Genomic DNA, 13,385 nt, shown 5'->3' with positions numbered 1-13,385 from the left:
ATGAATGCATCTTCTGCCCCCGACATCGCCATAGCCATACCGGACACTTACAAGATCATTCGAAAAGACCGCACCGATCAAACTGGAGGAGGCATCGCCATCGTCCATAGAAACACCATCAAAATTACAACCAGCTCTGACGTCAATCTTGCAACCGCCGAACACCTCCACTTTCAGATCCACACCGACCCCAGGACCACACTTAGAGGAACCCTCATTTACAGGCCCCCAGGCACCCGATCTCAATTCAGCGACGACATCACTGACTTCGTCAGCCCGCACGCCCTCGCCTCCAAGAACTACATTCTCCTAGGAGACCTCAACTACCACCTTGACAACATTCTCGACAACAACACCACCACCCTGCTGGACAACCTGTCCAATCTCGGACTCAAACAACTTGTTGACACCCCCACTCACATAGCCGGACACACACTCGACCCTATCTTCACCTCCAGCAAGCACATCTCCTTCGATCACACTACAGCTCTCCACTGGACGGATCACAGCTGTGTTCACTTCAGCTACAAAACAACCCTGACCCACCACCGCCCACAACCCATTCCCCGAAGAAAATGGAACAAAATCACCACCGACCAACTCCTCACATCACTCAGCCAAAACACTCCCACCCTAACAACGGACCCAGACCTAGCGGCCACCAACCTCAGGCAATGGATTACCCACAGTGCGGACGAACTAGCACCCCTGAAAAAACACCAGTCGCAATCATCCAGCAAAAAAGCTCCCTGGTTCAATGATGACCTTAAAAAATCCAAGAAGACATGCCGCACCCTGGAGAAGAATTGGAGAAAAGAACCAACCTCAGACAACATGGCCTCCCTCAAGACAGCCACCCGCAAACACCACCAACTGATTCGATCCGCCAAGAAATCAGCATTCAAGGACCGTCTCGACAACAATTCCCATAACAGCAAGGAACTCTTCAATATCGTCAAAGAATTCACCAACCCTCCCGCAGCATCCAACGACATCACTAACTCCCAAGACCTCTGCGATGCGCTATCCTCCTTCTTCTACAACAAAATTGCCAACATCCACAACAGCTTCAAGAATACTCCTAATGACCAATTCACCCCACCTCCTTCAGATCCCACCCCTCCAACTAACTACCTCAACTCCTGGAACCCAATCACCATTGAAGACACCATTCGCCTCATGAACTCAATCCACTCTGGCTCACCTTCTGACCCCTGTCCCCACTACATCTTCAACAAAGCTGACTCCATCATCGCTCCCCAACTCTGCGATGTCATCAACTGCTCCTTCAACTCCGCCATCTTTCCAGAAATATGGAAACACGCCGAACTCAGCGCCCTTCTGAAAAAACCAACAGCAGACCCCTCCGATCTGAAAAACTACCGACCCATTTCCCTCCTCCCTTTCCCGGCCAAAGTCATCGAGAAAGCCGTCAACAGCCAACTCGCAGCCTTCCTTGAATCCAACAACTCCCTGGATCCCTCACAGAACGGCTTTCGAGCCAAACACAGCACCGAAACCGCCCTCATTGCGGCGACCGACGACATCCGAGCACTCCTGGACAACGGTGAAACAGTGGCCCTCATTCTACTCGACCTCTCCGCCGCCTTCGACACTGTCTGTCACAACACCCTCATACAACGCCTCAACAACATCGGCATACAAGGAAAAGCCTTGGACTGGATCATCTCGTTCCTAGCCGGGAGAACCCAGAGAGTCCGACTCCCCCCTTTCTACTCAGAGCCCACCGAAGTCATCTGCGGCGTACCTCAAGGCTCCTCACTCAGTCCCACCCTCTTCAACGTCTACATGAGTCCCCTCGCCTCCATCGCGCGTCAACACAACCTCAACATCATCTCCTACGCCGACGACACCCAGCTAATCCTTTCCCTCACCAAAGACCCCAACACCGCCAAAAACAACCTTCACGAAGGTATGAAAGAAGTAGCCGAATGGATGAAACAGAGCCGCTTAAAACTCAACTCAACTCAGACAAAACGGAGGTGCTCATCCTAGGATCCTCCCCCTCAGCTTGGGACGACTCCTGGTGGCCTTCCGCTTTGGGATCTGCACCCACAGACCATGCACGTAACCTTGGCTTCATTCTAGACTCCTCCCTCTCAATGTCCAGACAAGTCAACGCCGTATCATCCTCCTGCTTCAACGTCCTTCGTATTCTCAAAAAGATCTTCCGCTGGATCCCCCTCGAAATAAGAAAGACTGTCACCCATGCACTGGTCACGAGTCGACTGGACTATGGCAACACACTATATGCCGGAATTACAACAAAATTGCAGAAAAAGCTCCAGCGCATCCAAAACGCATCAGCGAGACTCATATTAGACATCCCGCGCCAAGAGCACATCACCGGTCACTTAAAAAACCTCCACTGGCTTCCCGTCAACAAAATAATTACTTTCCGCCTTCTTACCCACGCACACAAGGCCCTTTATAATCTAGGACCCGAATGCCTCAACACCCGACTATCCTTCTACTATCCCACCCGCCAACTAAGATCATCCAATCAAGCCCTCGCCGCAGTCCCGCGCATCCGAAAAACCACCATGGGTGGCAGATCCTTCTCCTTCCTGGCTGCCAACACCTGGAACTCACTCCCCACCCACCTCCGCCTTACTCAGAATCACATCTCCTTCAGAAAAGAACTGAAAACATGGCTATTCGATAAACAGTAAACCACTCCCCCCAGCGCCTTGAGACCCTCTGGGTGAGTAGTGCGCTTTATAAATGCATGAACTTGAACTTGAACAATGAGGCCTGCTTCTCCGCCTGCCTTGCGTCCCAGTCGAGTAAAACGCAAAGAGACACCCCCCTATCTACTCTGCAACTGGGATGTTGAGATAGAACTACTGACCTTCACTTCCAATGCAAGTTTCTGCTCGGAATCGGAAGCTGATGCTCTTCAGGCTGTGCAGTTCCAGATAAGGAAGACATCAGCTGTGAGCACACCACCTCACTCTCCTTCATCTCCCTTGTGGAGGCCGAGCTCTGCCCTCAAGAGGGTCAAGCATCGAGCCCTGAAGTTCAGCACCAGGCTTCCAGTATATGATTGCCTGAGAGTCATGGTTGGCACCGAAAGCACTCTGCGAATCCGGCAACTAGCCACCACCTTGCACTGTACCATATCTGGAAGCCTCTGCTCTTGGCACAGACACCGCCTTGCGCCTACAGTTCTTCTGCACCAAAATCCACCTTGGTGCTGGCGCCACCACAACCTTCTCCATGTGTAAATCTGTGTCAGTGGTGCAAAAACCTTCTTCGGCGTCTGACGTCCACAGGCCTCCAATGACCAAGACTGGCTGATCCTGCAATTGCTCCAAGAGAAGATTGATGCCAGGCAGAACCGCATCATGATCCATCCACAAACTGGCAGGAACTTGACTGCCACTTCCAAAGCCTCAACACCCACTGCCTCATAAAGGAAGTTGACTTTTGAGGTAGCCCTCAACTTAGCACCTGAGCCACCAGCCAAAGTTGAGACGTGAAAGGGCCGATGCACCAGTCCTTTGTCACTGCCGCCTATCCTTTTGCCCCCCTGTCTTCCTCTCCACCTCCACCCTGTCTCCTCCACTACTGCTACCTGCTGCTCCTTTGTGAGAATCACCACGGCAACTCCCCACATTCTGGGCTTGTGGGTGGCAGGGGGGGGGGGGGAGGGAGATAATCCAGGTTCTCCCCAAGACCTTGAGACACACCAGTCGACCCACGGAATGCTTGACATAGACCTCCCTGGATACCCTGATCCCAATCTGTTTCCAGCAAAGCCATCCTCACCAGAAGACACCACTGCGTTTCATGAGGTTTTGTAGAGAGCAGCCACTTAGCTCAAGGCAGAGAGGCACAAAACACAGAAAGAGGCTCTACCCAGCGCTCCACACAATTTCTCGCAATGTTAAAGGGGATGCTTTTGAGGTCTTCAAGGAGCTGGTTAAAGCCAGGGTGATCACCCTGAGAGTGCACAAGAAATACAAAGCCTCAGACCCTGCATATATTGGGGGTCAACTTTCACCTGATTTACTGGTTGTGCATACACAATCTCACTCTCCTCCATCTTCCTTGTGGAGGCTGAGCACTGCCCTCAAGTGCACCAATGCCCAAGGCACAGGAGACTCTCCACGACAAAGAGAGCAAAAATATAGATGTGGCTGGTAAGCGCATTGCAGCTCAATCGGCGCACTGTCACATGGCCAATTCTGTTGGCTTGCTCTCAAGGTACGGCAGGGTGCACTGGGAGGAAACGGAGGAGCTTCTCCAGCATCTCCCAGAGTAGTACCGGAAAAGAGGCCAATTCCTTGTTACAGAGGACAAAATATTAAACACCACTAATAGGTGCACCCAAGATGCTGCGGACACCGCATCCCGAGGCATTAATTCAAGTTTCTCAATCTGCTATCATGCCTAGATGTGTGTTTCGGCCTTGAACCTGTAGGTACAGCAACACCTACTCGCACTGCCTTTCGATGGGGAGCACCTCTTCAGTCCATAGGCTGACCAGATGCTAGAAAAAATAAAGGAGGGGTTATTCTACCGTGAAGGCCATGTGGGCGCTTTAAAACAACTTCGAACTGTGAGTCCTTTCACAGGTGTCAGTACTGTGGAAGTGCCAAGGCCATCTACTGCTGACAAGTTTTAAAATACTAAGTAAGCCCTCTCTCCCAGCTGTTAATGTTTTTTTAACTGCCCTTTTTTTCTGATGACCATTATTACAAGCTCAACCATATGACACTCTTCAATCTTAAATCTGCACTCTGAATGCGTTAGATTGGTCAGTCAGATGTGCTAAATTACATCACTTCAGTTGTTGGCAATGGCAAATCCTGATTTTCCACAAGTGCTGTGATGTATTTTACAAGTGCAATCACCTCTTCATGCTTACTTTTATTTGCTAGTCGCAAGATACCAGAATGATTTTCATTCTATCTTTGACCCTCCCCCTTCTTCCCACCTGACAGTCACTCCATTTCCCCTGAGTGCCAAATCTCAGCATGTCCTTTTGATTCTTGATTTATATTAGCCACTTATCTCTACTCCACAGTACTAGTTGTTGAACATACAAAAAAGACTCTGCCCATGTACCACACAGCTGATATCTGAACAAAATAGATATGAGCCTAGAGTAGAGCCTCTTGGTTGCTCTACACTACTACTCGATCTCCTATTTGAGAAAACTTTTTAAATCCCACCATATGAGTCATGCAACATCCCAAAACTCACAACTTCTGCAGCACCTCACTCTCCTGTTCTATTCACTTTTTGTCTGTTGAGTGCAAGTGCAACTTGCGGTTGTACTCGTACTCCACTTTTCTACCTCCCATGCCTTATCTTGTACCCACACTTGATTCCCTAGCAATCATTCTCACCTTAACACTTTTACTTTTTGTGTGACCCACGCCTCTAAATTTCCATGCCTAGTGGTCCTCTAAAACCATTTTTACTCTGTGCAGCACTTTTGTTAGAAATGGTGTTAGTACTTTAGTAAATGCAAGATGCCTAGTGTTTGAAGAGGGTTACAAAGGTATTTATGTCACCACTTCTAATACCCCTCTTTTCCCCATTCCCCAAAACTACATGGGATGGATGGGACCGCATTCACAAAATGGGCTAAAACTGCTTTTGAGAAACCACTAGAATGTGATTGGTGCTCAGAATGGGAGATGATTCGCACATGTGACCAGTGTCACAGGAGAAGCTCTTTGAGTTCAATATTGGAAATGTTTAAATGTTTTATTTTCTTTAAAAGAATGCTTTTGTATGCTTGTGAAATAGAAATCTGCTTATGATATATCCTTTGATTTTTATTTGCTGGCACCTTACTATGACTAAATAATGGCTTTTCGAGATAAAATGATCTTTTTATCCTGATGGCCCTATAGACGTGTGCACTCCTAAATGCTGTTCTCTTTTTCTGTAAAGTTACCTGCACATTGGCCATGCAAAGGCTGCTCTCCTAAACCAACACTACCAGGTGAACTTCAAAGGAAAGCTGATCATGAGGTTTGACGACACCAATCCCGAGAAAGAAAAGGAAGACTTTGAGAAGGTAAGTTAACCACATGTTATGCGCATGGTTTGAAAACTAACACATTCATTACCTTGAGTCTCGCAACAGAGAAGAAAGGTACCCGAAAGGACACACTCTAATCTCTATCCTGTTTGTCACAGTGCACGTTCCATGTAAAGGAAAAATACCTTCCTTCAATGAGAGACGAACTGGTGTGTGGCATATAGGAGGCCGCACTCTGCAAGGAATGTTGCCCTTGATCTATTTCCTTTGTGGAGTGTTAGTTTTTTTGTTATCTTTGTTAGTGGATATCTAAAAGAATCACTTAACAATATTTACTTTAATCAACCATGTGAATGACACTTTTTTGTAATTATACAGTACGTTCTTTTCAGCCTATCAACTTGTCATCTTCCTTTTACTTCAGACTGCTTTTAAATCATGTGGGCCTACTGGTGGTTGAAATGATGGAAATTTCAATACTGCTTAATTTATTGTTACCAGACTTTGGTAGATGCTGTTACATTAATCAATGTATGGTTTTCCTGTGAGCTGAAGAATAATAGTGCTGGATATTGGCAGCAGAGATGTTGTGTTGCTCACAAAGGTTAGGGTGCATAACTTTAGGTTGTAGGCTTTGATGTGACCAGTCTCATGAATTGTACATGGCTGAATGCTTGCCCAATGAGCAGTTTTTAATCTTTCTTGGAGTAGTTTGTACATTTGAAGATTAAGTTACAGATAAAGCATGTTCCTAGACAGATACCTGCAGTGAACCTGCCTCCTTGTTTTTTTAGGTCTCGCGCCTGCGATGCATATGGCGTAGCCATATGCATCGCGCAGGCGCGATACTATAGTTGCGGAGTCTGCTTCCCAGGAGACAGGAGATGGCACGCGCACGCTCAGGAAGGCGATCGGAGCCGGTCGCGCGCTCGCGTTCCCAATCTCCTGTCTCTCTGGGAAGCACACAAGCAAGCCCAGCAAGCCCCGCCAAGGCACCACGAGCACGTCCCACGTGGGCGCCTACCACGAGGACAACGGCAGCAGGGTAATGCTTGTTTATTTTTATTCTTGCCAGAGAGGAAGCGGCGTGAATGAGGAAGCTGAAGCAGCGTGATGCGCATCACGTTGTAGGCACTGCTGAGCTGAGGAGAGTTTACCGGCAGGCATGGCTCAATAGGAAAAGCTCCCCTTTGAGATGGCTTCTGCCTGGGACGGAACAGGAGGAGTTGAATGGACCCTCAGCCCAGCCAGCGGCAGACGCGCTTTTTATGCACACCTACCTGATTTCCCGCTGCAGAAAAATAATTCCCTTTGGACGGCATTGAATGGAAAATGTAAAGTTTCTCTTCAGGACAGCCTATATTTGTGATGGATGTTTTAAAAATATATTTAGAAAATTGAATTGCAAAATGAACGCATGGCCACATTTCTTTTTATTGAAGTGAGGCTACCCGGTCTCCGTATAATCCAATTTAGGAGAGTTTTGAGCTTGCTTGCTACTCTCGACTTTTGGCGCACGAATTAAATAAATGATTTTCCAAGGCGACTGTTATCACCTGGTTCAACCTACCTACTGCATTCACCTCTCTGCTAAACAGGAGGGCGCTAGGTAGAGGTGGCATCAGTCTACTTTAATATGCCTACAGGAACGTCCGTTCGAGGAGGCATGCAACTTACTCAAACGTGTACATCGATGTAAGTTATCTCATTGCACAGATGTAACCCCTTCTTTTTGAGTTATACTACCAAATGCATATTGAACATCACTTTATTTGGCATAAAATTGCATTGATTTTTTTTTTTTACTTGCGTCCTTTGTGGACGTGTAGTGTGGAATTGGCTGGGGAACTACAGCGGGTGCTTAGAGGAAATACCAAGCCTGGAGGAAAAGGGTGCCATTGGAGAGATCTCTCATAGTGTACTTAAGGCATTTTCCCAGCTATACTTTTTTGGGGGGGAGTCTTTTGTGTCACAGTGCCCATAAAAAACAGGTGTGGAAACCAGTAAGTCTTTTTATGATACCCTTTGGCTAGAAAAAAAATCTGTCCTCTGCAGGTAGCAGTGTTATTCTTTGCAGAGGCCACCTAACCATTATTCTAGGAGAAAATGCCCCAATTTCGGGTGCACTCATTTCCAAATGATGCTACATTGTGTAGGAAATGAAGTGATATGAAGTGCCTGCAAGCAACGAACAGAGTATGCTACAACCATCCCGGTGTTACCTCCTGCTCTATGCAGTGACTGGAGTTGGTGAAAATATTAAATTAATAAAGTTACTAAATCCATCATTTTAAAAAAAAATAATTCACCTGTCCAATTTCGCTCTGCAGACAAACTTGAGAATCTTTGCTTCTTGGGTTCTCCTTGGCCAAACAAGTTCCAAGGAGAACTAAATCTTATACGACGAAGGCAGTATGTTTGTGGTTTGTTCAGATCTCTCAGGGTCTCGTTTTGCTTCTGAAAACAACACAAAATGCAGAAGCTTTGAGATTGGAGAGTATTTACTATGTTTATTGACATTTGAATAGTGCCTTGTTCTATTAGTGTGTTACTGTCGTCCTTTCTTGATCTGCATGTCCTTTTCCTAAGATTCCGGAATTTCCAATTTTCACTTCTTTTTGGTTGCTAGTGCATAGCTGTGTGTGGTTAGGAATAATGTGTTTGTTAAGAGACACATTTACTAATGGCTGCTGTTATTTAATATTGAAGTTATGTGTGTTCTATCCATATAAAGATTATACTGTTGTATGGGCATTGATAGATGTGCCCAATGACTCTACTGTTTTTCGTTGACCTAGTTGGTCCGTCGCCCATTTTGAGGCCAGTGCAAACTGCTTTTAAGATAGGCATTGCCAGCAAGGTATATAGCTAGGATGTACATATGAAGACTAGTTCAAAGTTGTATGTTGGTATGGTGAGGAAAAAGTGCTCTTGAGATGGCAGTGCAGGGCCACAAAATGGACCAACTCATGAAGAAGGGATGCAGTCATCACCAAGTATGTACTGCCCTTCATTCCATGCGCATGCTGCCTGGTACTCTGTCACATCTGGTGACGCACTCAGATGTAATATGTAGCTCATTGGTGCTATTCAGAGCACATATGTGTTTATTCATACATGTGGCTTGCAAGCAGTGTTTTTGGGAGACTTCATACTCACTCTGCATTTGCTCTCCAAGTTCATCGGATAAGTATGACACAATAGATCATGTTGGCCAGCTACCAAATATGGCATAAATGTAACAGTGGCTAATGTGCCTTGAAGCTCTACAGACCTTCACTTCATGTTATCCTCCCAGTCCACTCTTTAGAGACCTGTCTAGTGCTTAACGTATGTCAGTTGCTGCTGGTGATGGTCCACGGGACTCATTTACTAATTTTTGGGAACTAGAACTTATTTTTCAAACTCATACTCTGACACAGAGCAAGAGAGAGAAAGGTTAGAAAACAGAGGAAAGAAGGAGGAACATCGGAAATCAGTGATAAGGGAGAAAGCAGGAATGAAAAAGAATCTACAACAGTGAAATAAAGCGAGAGAAAGTGTAGCAGTCTGGAAGAAAGAGCAATAAGATGGAATCAGAGCTAAGCTGCCTTGTTATTTGGCAACCCCGTCATTTGGCAGCACCGGTGGCAAGTCCCTACGAAATTCTTTGGATCAATCCACTTATCTTTTCACGAATTGGGGACTGGGGCTTTCAAAGTACTCCAAGAATTTACAGTGAAGCTCTCGGTCACTAAAGCCTGTTTGAACTAGCCCCGAAGGCAAGGGAGTGTTGTGTCATAAACGACTGGTTGTGCCTGTTATCAATGGTAACCAGAGTGTTCATTGTGGTTACATTCTGAAGAGCAGTTCTTTAAGTGGAAACCAAGATTCTAGGAACTGACTCAACTATTAGTGGTATTTTATGTTCCTATTCAGATTTTCTTCTATGTACAAGTTTTAGATGTGTGCCTTCTTAAACCCCTAATTGTCGAAAAAGGAAATGCAGTATATTCAAGGTTGTAGCTATCAATGGAGTGGCAGGAGCAGTGGCACCGAGGCCCAGAGGCTCGAGGGACCAACTGAACCCTGCTAATTATGGAGTTTTCTTCTCAACCAGTGTCCAGAGGGCATTTTTTTGTGTGCACTAGAGCCCATGGCACCGTTACTACTCCGCTGATTACATCAATAGGCACATGCTGAATCGAGGTGGGCAAAATTTGAATCTCACCCAAGATGATTACAATCTTAGCGATTCGCGAAGGTCGTAACATTTTGTAAACTTTGTATGTCTTTGCCAGTTGGTAGATATTCCTTCTTTAAATTTTTTTCCACTAGAAGGTTCTCGCAAGACATTTTTTGCAAGAGAAGAAAAGTGGATTTTGATGAGAATGTTTGCACAAAGCCTACTATATGGGATATTTTTCTTGCATTCGTGTTGTAAACTGCCCTGCCGTCACAAATGCCGCCTAAGTTTGGAAATGTTGCACCAGGTTTCCGAGGGAAAATCTTCACGCCTTTACATCATGACTCCTTTTTGTCTGTGAAGTGGCCTGACTGAATACTCAATGTTGATGATGGTTAGTTACACCTTGGGTAGCAGGAATAATATTTACCTTTAAATAGCGATTTAAGTGACACCTGCCATTTCTAAGAGCTTTTAAAAAAATATTTTTTTCTACTACCCAATGGAATGTTATGCAATGGAGTTATAGGGCCTCTCACTTAATTTTGCGCAGCCTTCATTCCCCTTATTGTCTTTAATACTGATGGACGTTGGGTACCAAAGCCAGGATTTCTGTACTCTTTCAAAACAGATAACACTTTTTAGGTCTCACCTAGACAAAAGCAAAAGCGAAGCTTTTGCTGTCTAGGGAGACAACTTATGTCTCCACTTTCCGGGGAATGTAGACTGCAGACTGTGACGAGCTTGTCCTCCTGGAGATTGTAGCTCGTGAGCGCGCACGTCGCGTCGCCGTCCCTGCTATTCCCATGCACAGAAAGGCTCCCGCACACATGCGCACATACACACACTGCATACACACACACACACACACACGCACCCCCCCTTTAACAGACACACGCGCAGACAGACACACGCACGCACAGACACACTACAACAGACACACGCGCACACCCCACCCCTACTCACCCCTCCTCCTCCGCAACACACTCACCTGTTCTGGCGGTGCTCGGCGTGCCTCTCGGGTGGCGGTTGCGCTTTGCGGGGCACTCTCACCACATGAGAGCCCCGCCTTCTTCATGCGCCCGGCCGCTCTTCACCCGGTACCCCATCTCGGGACCGGGACTCGATCAGGAGCCCTCGGGGCTCCTCGGACAGTGGCTTCTCTCTCGCGCCGCGATGGGACTTACGGTTGGGGCCGCGCTGCGATTGGCCGGCTGCCCAACCGCTTCCGGGTCGTCGCAGGCAGCACGGCGGCCCGGCGGGAAGCGGGAACTTGAAGAAACTCCGCTGGAACACACATTCCAACATGTAGCAAGCAGCAGCTACAACAACGCAAAGTGGTTTTTTTTTTTTCTTTTTTGTGTATGAAAACACTTTGAAATATGTGCGCTACCAGTTGTAGAAAACCTTCTCAGTGCAGAGCGATAACGTGCAGCATTAACACCAAGCCTTCACATTTTAAAGAACGACACCTTTTTTAAAGAGGCCGTCATATTTTGACGAACTCTCGTTATTTACCGAATCACATGCTCATGCTGCTGCCTGGTTTGTCTACATGCACACAGGCAGAATCACTCAGTACAAAATGGCTCCTGTTCACTCGTCAGTACGGTCTTGCGCCGCCCCACCTTCCCCCTGCCAAATACATTCATTCCAAATACTGCTTATTTTTATATCAGACTGACTTCTCACATCTGGGATAGCAGGGGCACCTTCCACAGTGACTAGTGCTTCACAAAAAATAATTCTCGGCTAGCGCTCAGAAGTCTTGAAGCTTTGATTGAATGACACTGCAGTTTGATGCCCCGCTCGTCTTTGATGCTATGCGTTCCAGACACTGATTTTATTAAGACTCACTTGGAGCTCTAAACTGTCACTTGATCTTTCTTTGGGTCATTTCGTTTGCCCGGAAGGACTAACCTATCTGTGAAACCCTCTTCTTTTATAGTTTGAGCATCGTCTTCGTTTAGCAGGATAACATTATATATTTGAAAATACAAATATCCGGGAAGAGCAGAGAGCAAATCTCCGTGATGTTGGGCATTCTCCTATCCTAAAGGAAGCGTGTTGGTGGGACCTGTGGCATCTAACGCATCATTTAACCCTATATGCGTGGGCACCTACCACAAAAATGTATAGGATGAGTTTGTTCCGTTCCCGTTTTTAATTTGATGTAAAACTCAAATCACTGCACACTCTCTACTACACACTCTCTACTACAGTCACTACTCTCTACTACAGTCACTACTCTCTACTACACACTCCCTACTACAGTCACTACTCTCTACTACACATTCTGCTACACACTCTCTACTACAGTCACTACTCTCTGCTACGCACTCTACTCTCTACTACACACTCTACTACACACTCTACTACACACTCTCTACTACACACTCTACTACACACTCTCTACACACTCACTACTACAGCCACTACTCTCTTGTACACACTCTCTACTACACACTATCTACTACAGTCACTACTCTCTATTACACTCTCTACTACACACTCTACATTATACACTCTACATTACACACTCTACATTACACACTCTCTACTACACACTCTCTACTACACACTCTACACTACACACTCTACTACACTCTACTACACACTCTGCTACACACACGCTCTACTACACACTCTACTACTCTCTACTACTCTACTACACATTCTCTACTACTCTACTACACACTCACTACTTTCTACTACACTCTACTACAGACTCTCCACTCTCTACTCCACACTCTCTACCTCAATCTCTCTACCTCAATCTCTCTACTTCAATCTCTCTACTTCAATCTCTCTACTTCAATCTCTCTACTTCACATTCTGTATTACACACTCTCTACTACACACTCACTACTCTCTACTACACACTCTCTACTACACACTCTACTACACTCCCTACTACACTCCCTACTACACTCCCTACTACACACTCTCCTACACACTCTACTACACACTCTACTACACACTCACCACTCTACTACACACTCACTACTCTCTACTGCTCACTCTCTACTACACACTCTCTACTACACACTCTCTACTACACACACTCTACTACACACTCTACTACACACTCTAGTACACACTCTAGTACACACTCTAGTACACACTCTAGTACACACTCTAGTACACACTCTAGTACACACTCACTACTCTACTACACACTCTACTACTCTCTCTACT

At 46.2% G+C, this 13,385-nt stretch overlaps 1 protein-coding gene across 4 annotated transcripts in view; it reads left to right on the top strand.

Moving 5' to 3' along the window:
- EPRS1 (glutamyl-prolyl-tRNA synthetase 1) overlaps positions 1 to 13,385 on the top strand; it is a 961,840-nt gene that overhangs the window by 627,330 nt on the left and 321,125 nt on the right. For all 4 annotated transcript variants that reach the window (XM_078649796.1, XM_078649798.1, XM_078649799.1 and 1 more), the window contains one exon: positions 5,932 to 6,058. In XM_078649796.1, the coding sequence (XP_078505922.1) occupies positions 5,932 to 6,058 (127 nt within the window). The remainder of the gene's footprint in view (positions 1 to 5,931; positions 6,059 to 13,385) is intronic.

This window comes from Lissotriton helveticus, chromosome 6, assembly GCF_964261635.1.
Source record: "Lissotriton helveticus chromosome 6, aLisHel1.1, whole genome shotgun sequence".
In the NCBI taxonomy this organism is placed as follows: domain Eukaryota; kingdom Metazoa; phylum Chordata; class Amphibia; order Caudata; family Salamandridae; genus Lissotriton; species Lissotriton helveticus.
This window is presented reverse-complemented; position numbering and strand designations above follow the sequence as displayed.